The 14,796-nt window shown below is 41.7% G+C and overlaps 1 protein-coding gene across 1 annotated transcript in view; it reads right to left on the reverse strand.

Moving 5' to 3' along the window:
• PHF2 (PHD finger protein 2) overlaps positions 1–14,796 on the reverse strand; it is an 84,777-nt gene that overhangs the window by 30,689 nt on the left and 39,292 nt on the right. The window contains exons 2-5 of the mRNA XM_086470546.1: positions 9,779–9,864; positions 5,429–5,543; positions 2,581–2,741; positions 145–286 (exon numbers count right to left, since the gene is read on the reverse strand). Coding sequence (XP_086326672.1) covers positions 145–286; positions 2,581–2,741; positions 5,429–5,543; positions 9,779–9,864 — 504 coding nt within the window. The remainder of the gene's footprint in view (positions 1–144; positions 287–2,580; positions 2,742–5,428; positions 5,544–9,778; positions 9,865–14,796) is intronic.

The following is a 14,796-nucleotide window of genomic DNA, read 5'->3' on the forward strand; positions in this document are numbered from 1 at the left end:
GTCAGAGCAGCAAGAAGCTGCTATCTCAAGCTTAAACTTCCAAAAGAGGGAATCACGAGAGAAGGCAAAAGCTGTTCAAACTCCTGCAGCTGAACCCCGCCCTGTGTCCTGGACACCACGCAGTGCAGCAGGCTGCACTCCCACCTCGTGTCCGAGAACTCCAGGTTGGTCACGTTGAGGACCCTTTTCCTGTTTGTGCTGTAGTAGTAATCCACAAATTCCTTGAGCTTCATCTTGCAGTCTTTCTGCTTGGTGACATCAGTGACATCAACACTCCTCTCTGGTCCTACAAATTAATTCAATGAAAAAGAGAGATTGAAGGGCAGCCTGACTTGCCCCATTCTGCACGCTTGCAGGTGAGTTAACATTTCGAGAAACATCTCGTTCTTTTGATTTTCTGATGTTCTTACCCTTTGCATCTTCTCTGTGGTTTAGGTATGTGTATGCACATACACATATATGTATAAAAGATGTACAAATAGGTAAAACGTATATGCATAAAATGGTGCTTTTGTATTCATGCCCCTGACATAATTATTTCTGTAGTTTTTATTTTTAAAGGATTTTACATTCTATTAATTTCATTATGGATTTTATTTGCTTGGTGAAAATTATATGCAAATACTTGTATATCCACAGAGTAAGCCCTACCTACCATGCTGTAAAAGTCTTGTGATTGTTGACAGTGTAATACTGTAGGGGATATCTTGTCAAACTGATATTCCAAAAGCGTAAGGTCTCTTATGCTAAATTTTTAATTTTTCCTTATGAAATCTATAATTGAGGAGGAGTTTTGCAGGAAAATTCCCATTTTTTAAGATGTTATTTTTGATGTGCCACAAAAAAAATTACTTTTTATTATTTTACCCAAAATTACACATATCAAAAATCCATCCCCTCTGTATCAGAGTACAGAAAACAATCTGATAGCACTTACACATTTCCTCTGACAGACCTTGTTGGGTACAAATCTCCAGTGTTAATACTAACAGTATTAGTCAATTAGTGGAATTTTACACTGAGGAAACCAGAGAACACATGGAGACAGTCAGAGCTTTATGAAGAGTGCCCATTTCTAAGTACACTGTCTTATCCCTTCTGCAAGAAAAGCATTTCTCCAGTCTTTCTTCCCTTCAATTTTAATTCACCGTATTTTTCCTCTCCCAGTGTTTCATTCACAGCTTTTTTCACATTAGCAAGGAAAAGAAAATCAATTTGTCTTTTTATGAAATGCCAGAACAGTAATGATGTATTTGGCAGTCTCGTTTGTGGTGTTTTGTCCTCAGCTACTTACTTTAGGTTGTTTCTAAAAGACATTCTAGGTCCAATGTAAGAAACTACAGAACAGTGAGATAAATCCCTGCTCGGTAAATCCCGTTCAAGTGAACTAACCCCATGGAAGTTAGATCAGCGTGTATTTGTGCCGTGCACTTTCAAATCTGGTGCCAGCTTCACATTAAACAACACATGTTCTTCCCTCCAGCTTTTCACTAAGAGTTCTGTTAGTAAGGTGGATTGTTTCAGCTAGAGGGTGAGAGAAAGCCAGCAGATACATAAGGAGCACCTAGGTCATACAAGAAAATCTGCTTAGTGTAGCAGATGGGGAAGGAAAATATGGCTCCTGTAGAAGCAATGGGATAGAGATAACAATAAAATCAGGTGTCTTGAATCCTGTTTTATTCATAGTTATCTCACTGCACACCATCACTGCAAAAACAATGGATAAGAACAGCAAGAACAGCAGTGGCTGGTGATAGCACCCTCCAGGCTGGGGAACAGGTCACTGGCCTGGTAAGGAGAGTGCAGGAGGAGGGGGTGGTTAGCAGACTACGTAAGGAAAAGGGACCACAAAACGCAGACAGATACATCGGAGCTGGAGTCACACCTACAAAAGGCGATGCCTTGCCAGAAGACTGGAAGGAGAGAGAATCAGACAGAAAGTGACACAGAGGAGGGACAGAGCGAGAGAGTACAAGACATAAGATAAGACATGCTAAAGGAAGATGGATGCAGAGACAAGACAAGCGACTTCAGAGCACTTCCATGGCTCCTGGCCAAGGTACGTCTTCCAAGGTGGGATGATGTGATGACTTGGGAGAAGATGCAGTTACAATACTCTGCTCAGGTTAGAGACAGGAGGATGCCAAGATGAATCCAAATGACCAGTAGCAATGAAAATAGCTTTCACTGACACCAGTGTTAAAAAATGGACGGCCTTTGCAGAGTGGGAGTCTCAGTCTAATAATTCCTTCACTATAAAGCGAGATGGCAGTAATCAATTAAGACTTGGCCTGAAGAAACTATTTCTTGATACTACTATGAGAGCTTCTTTGAATATAGTGCTATGGAGTACAATGCAGCCCCCTCAGGCTCACTGTCAAGCTGGCACAAGAAACAAGAATGAATTAATTGCTAATTACAAGTTACCACTACATAACAAATACTGAAGTTAGCATAGCTCAAGACATGACAATATTTTAAAATATATTTTACAAATTTTTTATACAAATAATTTTTTTTTTTTTTTTTTAAAGCAGCTGAGTTGCAGAGTACAATGCCACCTGCTTGCCAGATACCCACCAACGTAGTTTTCAACGTCGCTGACATAGAAGGTGGGTGCAGGTACGGACAAACCCAGGCCGTCCTTCTTTGGGACGAGGATGGGCTCTGCAAAGCCATTTTCTTCCAAATACTCTGTTGTTAGCTGGCTGCCTGGCACTTTCACAACTATATCTTCAGCACTGGAAAAGTAAACACAAATTCAATGGTGAGGTGCTTCCACGGAGAGTTTGCATATTCTGCATTTCACTACTGAAAGGAAAAAGCTATGACTAAGCAATTATATGCAAATTAGGTGCAGAAGACAACAGCCAAAAAGTCATTTATTGCAAAGACACTAAAATCGTCCTGAAATGACTCAAGCCTCATGCACCAGCTACTGGAAACTCCTAAAATAACAGCCTACAGTGAAAGACCATTTTCGTCAGCTATAGGGATCTGTCGAGTTACCAGTGATCAATGTTAAAGAAATTAGTGTTAAATGTTCCACTCTAAAGAAGTCAAGATTAAAAACATTACACAATGTCAAATAAATTGCCCAGGAAATACTTTGCAAATCATTTTGAAGTGGCTGGGAGGGCTTCAAAGGGCCTAAGGAAAGGGCAGGTTCATCAGACAACCAGCTAATTGCACCGACAGCTCTCAAGGGAAATTCAAGTCCGATTTCTAGATCTTTTCAAGAGTAAAACACTTCCAATTCAGAGCGAAAAGTGACTGTGTATGAAAGACGATCAGTCCCAAAAGTGCCGTGTGTCAGCTGGGCTCCAAAAGCTGTTCGGCAGGCCGGGGCCACGGCTGCCTGTGGGGGGAAGAAGCAAAACTTTGAGTGTTCACTCCAAAAAGCACTACCTCCCTGGGCAGGTTAGGCTAATACATGACTGCCCTCTCCTGCAGCAGTTCTGAACTACAGCTCACATCCATATGGCACCAAAAACCGGCGGGAAAGGGGACGAGGCTCTCAGGGATGCATGGTGGCCAGCACACTCGGGCCTCACTGCCTCCACCACCCTGTGAAGCCCAACCTGCGACAGAGCCCCCAAGACCCTTTGCTGTGGAGGCTCCTCCTTCAACCCCACCATGCAGGAACAACCCCTTGCCCTGGGCCAGCAGGGTTTGAACCCCAGAGAACAAGATGGCTGGACACAAATCGGGATATGCTATAGAAACCCAGCTTATTTCTGGATCACCCCAGCCACAGTGAATCAGCAATGGCAGGCTGGGAGGAAAATTTAATTAATAATTAATTAAAAGGAGGGTTCCTCATTTACGTGAGCACTGGTACTGTACAACAGCAACATGCAAAGAACGAAGCTGGAGATTTTAAGAAGCAAGAAGCAAACCATGATTTACCACTAAACCTCTGCACTTACTTAAAAGTGCCCATATACATCTCATGTACCTGTCCGAGTCTGATTTGCTTCTATATGTGCCACAGAAACTTACATGTAGTCATAAAGACAGATCAGTACCAGAGCATCTCGTAATGATCATGCCAAAATGGAGAGTCTGGCACCTACACTGAAGTATGTGAACCATCAATTTAATTATTATTACTACTGCTATTACTACTGTAATGCTATTTTGGTATTAAACATTCCAGAGTGGTATGACACAAATTATATTTTTTGCCTTTTTACTCTCTTCATTGTTCCTTTTGATCTGAGCCTCACCAAGGGACTAACCATGGGTTATAATTTACTGTCATGTGCTGTGAATCAGCAACGACGTTTCTGTCTCTGAACTGAGACCCTTTTTTTCTGTTCATCACATTCTGACTGATGAGCGCTGGGTTTTGTTCTATGAACATCTGCGGAGTTCATTAATTTTCTTCAGAAGAGAAAAATTTCTCAACAAGACTGTTTTGTTCTACTGATGCTCAAGTGTAGATGTCAGAGGCCTGAATCTTGCAGGTGCTCCTTTTGGCTACAGACCCTTCTTTCTCAGAAACTTTAATTTGGCAACAGGATTTTCTTATGTTCACATTTATGTGAGAAACAAACCAAAAAAATGGGGTCCATTTGTTTTTACAATTTGGGAGAGACTCAGACATATTGTATATGTCAGTGCAACCTCAGAGGCCATCTGAGATTACCTAAATCGTTCCGCCTAGGCCTTACACCTGAGTTCAGTGAAACACATCTGTAAGTGCTGCAAACACTCTGCAGAGGTATTTTTCAGCCTTTTCCTTAACCAGTCTAAGACCAGTATCTGAAATTAAATGTGAAATTAAATCCTCCATAAAAAGGAAGAAGTTTTGTGTTTACCAAGTACACTTTACTAGTCTCCAAGGATTATTCTAAAATAATTAGTCATTAATAATTAAGGATTTCTTTGGCTAAGGCCTACATTAAAGCACCAGAAGAAAATAATCATTCTTACAAATGGCTGTGAAGCAGCTTAATAAAGTGTGGAACATGTCACCTAACAATTAGCACTATTCATTACCCCAAATAAGAGAGCCTTTGTCACTGTAGCAACTGAGGATGTTGTTGTTCTTCTTTTCAAGATGGAGACAGACTTCAGCAAAACTATTAGTATTTTTGAGATAATTCTACACAATAAATTGGTTAGTTTCTTATGCAAGCGAATATTGTAGGGGCCAAACACGTTCCTGTTCTTGTCTTCACAAATACTAGCTTCTAGGGAAATCCGCAGAACTGGGCTCAATCAAGAGTAGATTTGAATATGGACGCACAAATATAAAAAAAGGAAGAGCCTGGGACATCTGCAATAAAACAGCGTTCATTTAAACTTCATCATTCTGTACCATCTAATGCTTTCAGCAAGGATCTTCAGCAGCTTCAAAGGAAATTGGCAATATAGGCCTTACCTTACCTGCCCTGTCCACACGTGCAGCTGAACAACCTACCTTGGAAAAGTACGACTTCGAAGTTCTTTTATAAAGACTTGGCTCCCGTTCTGTACAGGTTTGACCTCTGTTGTCTGTCCAGTATCATGTTTATGCCAATTTCTTTTCTTTTTCACTGAAAAAGAATTAATTGGACAGTACTGTATGTTAAGCAGAAGATAATTATTAAGACATTTGAAGGAAGGACAAATCTTCATTTCATTTCTTATGCGAGCAGGGAAGAGGGAACCCCCACTATGCTGCACTGCAAATTTTAATACTGCTCTCAATTCACCATTAGACAATTATACTGTAGCCTGAAGATGTATTACATACTGAACAGTGTTCGGTTTGTAACATAAGGGCAACGAGACGGATAATTACTGAGCTGCACCTCAACCGCAGACTTTATGCAAACACAGGCTCTGGACATTTTCTACTCACCAGACTACACACTGAATCCTTATCATAAAACTCTTAGAAAGCCACTTTTCTGCCTTCTCAATATGCAGTATAGATTTTTATGAACATATTTGTCATGAATTACCTTAGTCTAAAGGTCTGCCCAGCAGTGCCAGATTTGACATCAATTTTGGTGGGCTTTGAATTTCACTCTGCACACAGCGCGCACATAAAAGGGAAAAAAAAAATGCAAGGGCACCACAAATGCAATTTTTAGAATTCCTCTTACTCCTAGGTTTTGAAAGACAAGCCAGGCTTAGGCGTTGATGACAGCAGACTGAAAGCCCCTCAACTGTGCTCCCAGTGAATGACAACACATATAGGCAAGTTCATCATAGAAAAAGGGTCAGATGGAATAAGCACAAATAAGTAAGTCAAATGTAGTTCTGCCTTGCCTCTTTGACAGGCAGATAACACAGAGCAAGAAAAACTAGGCCAGCTTTTCCTCTTAGTCAGCACTCTCTCTCTCAGCTGTTCCTACTTCCACAGTCTGTCCAGACATGCTCATTTCAGTAGTAAATTGTTTTTTTGTCCCAAGTGCATCTTTGTGTCATTTCAAGCCTCTGTTAGTAGAATTCTCACATTTAAAATTTACTTGTATTTTTCACCCTGTTTTACATCATGAAACTCAGTATTTTACCCCAAAATCAAGATCTCTTATGCTTTTCTTACTATTCAAAACAGCTAGGGAAGCAACCAGACTCCTCAGGAACCATGCAAGGATGGCACTCTTTCCTCTCTCTTTGCACATGCATACACCCAGAGATCCAAATACATTTTCATTACGAAAGTAATCTAGAGGCCACAGCTATAAGACATGAGGCTTAGAAAAACCTAACTTTGTTTTCCCAATCACAACCCTGGAATAGCTCAAGTAAAGCTCCCTACGAATCCATCCCAGGTTTTGCACAAAGCATGTTGGTTTAGTTCCATGCAGCTCTCTAGCCTAGCTGGATATATTCATTAAAGCTGCTAGTTCTTTATCTTAATGACTCTCAGGCTTAGTGTATTAATTCAATGCTCCTGGTAACAAAGGAAACAAGCCCTACATGAATGTCAAACCTTCCTCCTCTCCTTCCCTTTCCAACAACTGCCTCCTCCCCACCTCAGCAAATCCAAACCAACACTGGGACTCTTAGCACAAGTCTCAGTGAAACAGGTGTCACTTCCCACAGTGAAAATTAAAGAGCTTACCATATTAGCATGTTCTTTTATTATACTTCAGATAGCATGGAGCATCAAGACATACAAGTGGCAAATCAGCACTGAATTAAGAAATTCACTGCAACTCTTCAAAAAGCACTGGGAAGCTATTTCCCTCAGCACCGAGCACTGACAGGCACTCCCCTCTCACATCCCGCTCTCACATAAAGGCAACAAAGATGCCTCTACCACCAGAACTCTTCCCCCGGAGGTGCTATCTCCTGGATGGCAGCAAGTTGAACATTTCAGATTGTGTTATGAAAATGAGGCAAGTCCACCTAAACAAAGCACTTATATTTTATTTAAATGTCAGAAAATTTTGTATGAACATGTATAATTTTTCCCAAAGAGAAGTCCCCACATATTTCATTAAACCGAAATGGCTTCAGATGTCATATGACAGGAAGCAATCTTCTGAAACAGTAGCCACTAAGCCACACTGGTAAAGTGGAAAAATGTAAGAAAGAAGAAGAAAATTATTTTTAAATTTGACATCTGGAAAACCTATATTGTGGAATGCGTGCTCCAGAAATACACATATAATTTTAAATCCAGATGAGTTGCATAACAGACAATTGGTGTCCCTTCGCTAATCTTGCAATAATTAAATCCTACCAGTGAACTACCGGCTCTGGAACAACTCTTGCTCATTTATCACAAAACTGACAGTGTCCAATAACTAGTTTAAACTCATATTGTAACAGTTAATAAACAAATTAAAGCAATCATCTCACCAAAGTCCCAGCAGAGCCCAAGCGCTGTGTAGCAGGACACCCTATATACAATTGCCTGACAGGATGAATGCAATGCATTTGAAAGGAGAAAACAAAATTGTATTGCTGTGCTGCGGAGTGATATAATGTTCTGTATCCCTACCACACTGATAACCTCATACGCTGGTAAGACTATGACTAGCGATAGCACTCCAGCAGCACTTCCTGCTGTGCTGCACGAGGCAGACCGGGGGACGTACAGCCAAGTCGCATTTTTAGCTGGATAAAAAGAACCAGATAGCCAAAAGCCTTCTTAACGCATCAGAAGATCATTGTCGATTCAACTCTCCTCATCTTAACTGGTATATTAAACTTGTAATCTTTTTATCGAAACTGCCATTTCTTGAATTCTAAGATTATGCACCAGGTTTTATAGAATTGATATTTAATTCCTGATCACAGACTTCTTGCTGCTTCTGTCTGATATTTTTCCCCTGCACTGAAAAGTAGGTGCTTTTCATCATTCATAATTCAAAGCAAAGTGAAATAAATCAAAGCGTCAGACACATCTCAATGTTATACCAAACTCAATAAAGGCTAGAAAACCTGTGCTGCTGCTTCTATACTGGTCAGCAACAGCCTGGGAGTATTTGCAGTCACACCCCCCTTTTCAACACAACCCATTCTGATACCAAATTGTTCACTTGAAGATGATTTCTGACTATTTATTTGACCAATTTCCAAGGTGTTTGTCAGAAATCTTCCAACAAAATATTAGAAAGGCTGACTCTTTCAAATCAAAACATATTGTGGAGACATACTGATTTTGTTAAGTCTTTCAGAATAAGCCTCCCAAGGAGGTTTTTGCCAGCTTGCCCAATTTGTGGGTGCCCTGCTTGGGCCAAAGCTGTTAGACCATCTGCGGGAGAGGAACAGCTGCAGGTCATGCAGGTTTCCAGTTCACACTTGATTTTGAAAAAGGAAAAGTAGAAAAATTATTCCCATTTTTGCCCCCAAAATGAATGTTTCAGACTCCTCCCCTTTCCCCCTAGAAATTTTTTAACTTTTACAGCAGTGCAGAAATAATTGCTTGGTCTTAAATTTACCAAAGTTTAACACAACAGAAGTCAGTTTCCAGACATCGCTCATTTTGCACTATAAAAGGAACACGATGATTTGTTCGACTCCTGGGAGATTAGCACAGTGCTCTTTCTCTTTGTGTTGCTGCAAGGTTGCAAAGCAGTGAGAACCTCCACATCATTGTTGCTTATTTACAATAAATGGCTTTCAAGTAAAGTGTCTCATCTTTTACGGAGATTGGTTTCTTTTTTTTTTTCTTTTCCTATAATATAATAGAAAGTATTTGTGAACTCATCTGACCAAAGCAAACACATCCTACAGTTCTTTCCCAGACAAAACTCCCACTAAGATCAACTGTCACTTTTACTCAGGAGTACTTTTTCCTACGAAAGAACTGCAAGAATTGGCACCCTCAGTGCATCCTACAATGGACTGCCACTGAAATGACTACAGTTTTACATCCAGGTCAAGCACAACATACTGTTTCCTTACTCTTCTCAACCAAAGACAAAAAACACCCTGTAGTTTCCAAAACTCACTGTATTAGAACTAGCTGTCTCTGCAGGAATTTTCTAGTCTACCATAGTAAGTGCCTTAACAACGCTTCATTCTGTGCAAGGAAGGAAGCAGCATTTTCATCACCGGGACTAGGGACAGAAGCTCTCCAGGTAAGGTCCCTTGCATTAGCTCAAACACACTGCCTGAGGCCAGGCAGGGAGCTACACCCAAAGCTCCACAAACCAATCCTTGATTTTCTCCCCCGCCATCTTTTTTCACCTCATGGTTTGAATTCTAATATTTATGACATATGATATTTATGTGTGTCTTTTTGCACCGGAAAAAGAAGCTTCTTTTGTTTAAACATACAGAACCTGTTATGTATCTGAGGACACAACTGTGCGAGTATACTTACAAGTAGACTTTCCATGGGTTTTCTCACAATTTGGACAGTGATAGATGTCGATATCTGGTGCCTCTTCTTCTTCAACACCCACACAGCTGGAATATATGAAGGCAAATATTAAATTAGCTTGAGTCCATCTCCAAACATGAAAGCACACAATTAATAACGAAAAAACCAAACCCCAAGAAGCTGTGCATTTACTACGCAGCTATGCTGACTGCTAAGGGCTATATCAAAGCAAAGCTTAGGTGTGTTTGACACTAGTACAGTCAGACTGGATTTTTTGCAGTCTACATTCCTGATGTGAAGCTAAAAGAGGTGTCAGTCAGAAGCCCACTACCAGCTCACTGTGGACCTCCAGTAAAAGGTGGCAGAGAGTCTCAAAGAATTTTTTTTTCCCAGGGAGACCATTTTGTGCCTACATAGAGTTCTTCAAGTGCCATCCCACGTAAACCTGATTAACAAAACACATCTTCTTTACCAAGCATGTATGGACAGCTCCTAGGTCCCAGAGTAATCTTGGCAAGGTACACCACATGCAAGACTTCTATAGGTTCCATCTCTATTACAATATATGAAGAAAAAGAGGAAAAGAAGACACACAGCTCACAGCACTTCTGGATGCCAAGAACATGGGTTGTATCATGGCAGCTGCTTAGAACACCCACCGAGATTATTTTGGATGGCACAGCATATGCAACACTACAGCGCAGCCTGTAGGCAGGCAGGCTGCGTGAATGCAATCCAATGGCAGAACACAGCGCTGGGGAAAACCAAAACTAAACTGCAAAGGAATGAAGTATCTAAGGTAAGAAGCTGTTGTGCAGTCAAAGTGCTGACCAGCCAAATAATCAAACTCCAGAACGGCACTCTTCCCCTCAACGGAGCAAAAGCAAACAGGATTCTGCTTCTGCTTGCTCAGTCTGAGGTAGCCCAGGCTGCAAGGCACATTTGCAGCACAGAAAAAGAGTTTCAGCTGAGTTCTGGGAGATACAGCCTTCATGTCATGGCACCATGGGAGCTCAACTAGGCAAGAGGATCCATGCAAGGCAAAAAAGGTAGCTTCACTTTAGCCACCTGCACAAACAAGGCTAGATCACACCGTGGTAAGAGCAATCATGGAGTTTCTCTACTTCACTGCCTGAAATGCCTTCTCAGTGCTCTTCAGTCAGCAGAAAATACAGATGCATCTCTTCTGCCAGAGGACGGGTTTGGGCATGGCTAACGGCAATGCCATCTCCATGCATAAGGTAGTGTTCAGCCTCCTTGCAACCTGCCGTCAGTGCAAAGTGGCGATTAGCACAGGAAGAAAAATTCAGAGTTTTCAGTTGCTGTGACCCACAGGAAGCAGAGGAGAGGATGTTGGCTCCTCTCCCACAGGCAAGGCAACAGGGTGGGTCAGTTCTACCAAGCAACTTACAGAATCTCTCAACCTATTCTCACTGTGTTCAAGCTCTTTAGGACGCATGATCATCCATGCTCACCTCTTCTATGCTTTTTTAAGCCTTGCAAGTCACAGCTGTTGTGCACCAGCTACCTGGCTCCATGGAATTCAAAGCTCTTTCCATGCCTTTGGCAGGGGTGTGCACGTGTGAGCACACACACAACCATGTGCACGTTTGGGGCAGAAGGAGTAACTGTGCGCTACGACCCTCTCTGTTTACAAACGTGGCTTTGAAACCACTTTTGAATCCAAAGCACACAGTGATGTGTAACTGTATGTATCATGAAACACAGATCTACTCGCTTTTAGAGAAAAGCATCAACAAAACCCATACTGAGTCTGCAACCAAGCTGGAAAAAGCCAAAATAGCTAAGAAATGGAAATAAAGCTTTTTCATAACCATTATAAACATTTTGTCAAAATAGGATTCTGCCAGAAACCTTTGTGGGTATTTCCATCCTGTTGCAGCTGCCAGTGTGCATATGTGACCCAGCTCCCTCCAAACCAAAGAGTACAGGGTGAGAGATGCTTTGCAAGCAAAGCCAGAGAAACTCTCATTTTTGTGAGTTCAGACTGTGAACAGACTGGTAACAGGACATGATTTTGAAATCGTGTAAAAGCAACTGCAGATTTGGCTGATGTTTTTTTTACTAAACAGTTACTTGAAAAAATAGAAAATTATTGGGTCTCCCTCGGCAGACAGCATGGAAAACTGAAGGGCGAGTCTCTCAGGACAGGAAAAAACATCACAACAATCCAGTCCTCAGAGTCAAGTACGTACAAGCGGTAAAATATCAGATTAAGCACCAGAAAATTTAAACAAACCCTGGCAGATTACAGCAAGCATAAGAGAATGTAGAGGATTCCATAAAGCTGCGTCAGCTGCTTATGCCACTGGATTCAGCTTGTTAAGCTTAGTAACAGTATGGATTAGGCTCTATAAAAGGGCTTGAAAAGTCTATATTTAGCTAAACTAAGGAGATGAGACCCTTGGGCACTGCATGGATTGCAAGGGGAGGAGGTATGAAAAGCTTCACTGGGTGAAGGCTTCAGTGTGGTGGGAGCTATTGTTCTGAGAGCAAGTAAAAATATTTAACTAGAACAAAATGGAAAAGTAAAAATAACTGACCTCAAACTCAAATGGTCCTCTAAAAGATGCAGTCAACTTTTCCAACTATAACATGGCTGTTGAATAAGGTTCGGCCATTTACAGCTACTCATAGACAGAAGCTGCTATCCTCACTGTACATGAAACTGCAAGTACAAGCTGTCCAAGAGATCACCCTATTGAAACGCCTCAGGCGTTCTTTAACCAAAATATGAACAAGTTCCAGTTTGTTCTCAACGAACAGAGCTTGACTCGCCAGGTATTTCCACGAGCAGAACTGTCTGTGGGCTTCCACACGAATACAGGCATACAAAATTGAATTTCCATAGTTCAAGACAGACTGACAGAGACAACGCCTCAAGAGCATCCCTGCCTGAAGAGGAACGAGGACTTCTTGCCGGGTATATTGGTTTTATGTGGCAAAGCTTTGGTTGCAGGGGGGCTGTCAGCTCCACATCAGTGACCTACCCTTGGGTTGGCCTCCAGAGCGTTTACACCTGTGAATGAGAACCACAAGGAGACTGCCAGCCTTGGCAGAAGTCAGTGCAGAGTCCTGAAGTGGTCTCCCGCCTAATTTACAAATGTATTTTTTCTCTGAGTGGTTAATTAACAACAAAATAGAATCAAAGCATTTCTCCAGCTAAAGAAAACCAAAGTCATCTATAGCAGCCGAACAGTGCTGTCCTTCCCTCAACCCCCCAAATTTGAGCACAAACGATGCTTTGTGTTTTGCATCTTTTTTTTTTTCATGAGAACACTGCACTTTGGTTCCTCCAGTTTCTTTTTTCAGCCCCATTTGCCTGAGAGAAACACAAACATAAAAAAGACTTGAGCCAAGCGTTTGACCCCCTACAACGATCAAACGGGTTCAGAGTCAAATCGGGCAGGATTACAGGCAGCATGCTTGGGAGCAGCCTCCAGCAACGGGCCCTGCTGCAGCCAGCCCCACATTAATCTGTCAATACGAGCTATAGATGCGTTACCATCAACAGAGAAGAACTGGAAAAAGCTCTCAGTAGCGCTTTTGTGTGATTATTCAGATGCGCCGATGAGATAAAAGCGGACATAAGAGGTTCAGCAAAGGAACTGCAGGGCAGTTTGCAAGGCAGAGCTTGCAAAAGGACAGGCAAGGAGCAGAGGGCCAAGCAGCAGGAGGCAGAGCTGGAAGCCCTCTTGTGAACAGCAGGAGCAGATTTATTTGCTTCATTTGTACCAGCAGTCCCATTCCAAAAAGAATCCATTCCAAAAAGCCCACAGACACCCTAAAACAGCATGCTGACATCCCAGCAAGATCTCACTCTGCTGCAAGAACTCACAAATCAAGTAGTGCAGCATTTATGCCCTGGCAGTCAGTGAAAGAGATCACTAAACACATCCTCCTGTTTGCACAGCAAGGGCACCTCACAGGCACCGGTGACTTCTACTTGGAGGCATGTGCCGGTACAAAGTGGGTGTCCTCCAACAAAGTATTTAGCAGGGATGATGTCTCTAACTGTTGAGTTATCTCCAGCTGCTGCTTTCTAGCTGTGTGACAATTAAGGCATTTGGCGGGACCAAATATACTCTTGGGGAAAGCATCAGGTTCCCAAAGCAGATTAGAAGAGGAAAACTCAGTGAACGATAAGGAAGCAAGGAAAGAAAACTCCCTGCAAAGCCTAGCACTCGCTGTCCCATCAGTGTTAACGTGTGAGAAGCTGCAGCCATAACGTGCCAGCTGGGAACAGGGAATACAGCTGGTGCGGGATACAGGACATGGGAGCACCTGCCCCACGGCAGCACCCAGCGCTCTACTGACGTGCTCAGCTGTAGAAACCTGGTTCCACCTTTTTGCTCAAATGCAGTAAAGACGGTGTAAGAGATTAATTGTTGGGCATCCAAGGCTCTCTCACTGGAATGATTTAAAACAACTCAATGGTTGATTTTTAAATGGCATTTAAGTGATTTAACGCGGGTTGAAGCAGTGTAAAACTAATTTGATAATAAGATAAAAGTGAAACATTATTTCTGATGCATTTGAATTTTACCAAAACTGTTAAAGGCAAAAAAAAAAAAGATGAAAAGTAAAGCTTTTCATATTGCAGATGTTTAAGCTGATGTATCATTCATTTCACAGTGACTTAAATGAGAATTAGCACAAACAGAAGCATTTGCAGTCAGAGGCTACAAATTACATTTTTATCAGAAACTCTACCCTTTGCCACTTCAAAATGAAATTGCTTCTGTGCTCACAATGAAGAGATGTTCAAATTTCAATATTCTGACAAAGTTAACGACAACGTTTTTTACGCAGGCAACAATAATAAAAGGTGCATAAATCGGAACTGGTTTTATAGCATGAATGTTTATGAGGACCTTGACTTGTCATCTTCCGTGAGATGACATTTTAAGTAATTTTAGGAGAAAAATTAACCTGCTTAGTATCCATTCTATCAAAATCATGTAATCTCCATTATCAACCAGAAGACAAGTATAGAA

This window comes from Leptosomus discolor, chromosome 9, assembly GCF_034619465.1.
Source record: "Leptosomus discolor isolate bLepDis1 chromosome 9, bLepDis1.hap2, whole genome shotgun sequence".
Classification (NCBI taxonomy): domain Eukaryota; kingdom Metazoa; phylum Chordata; class Aves; order Leptosomiformes; family Leptosomidae; genus Leptosomus; species Leptosomus discolor.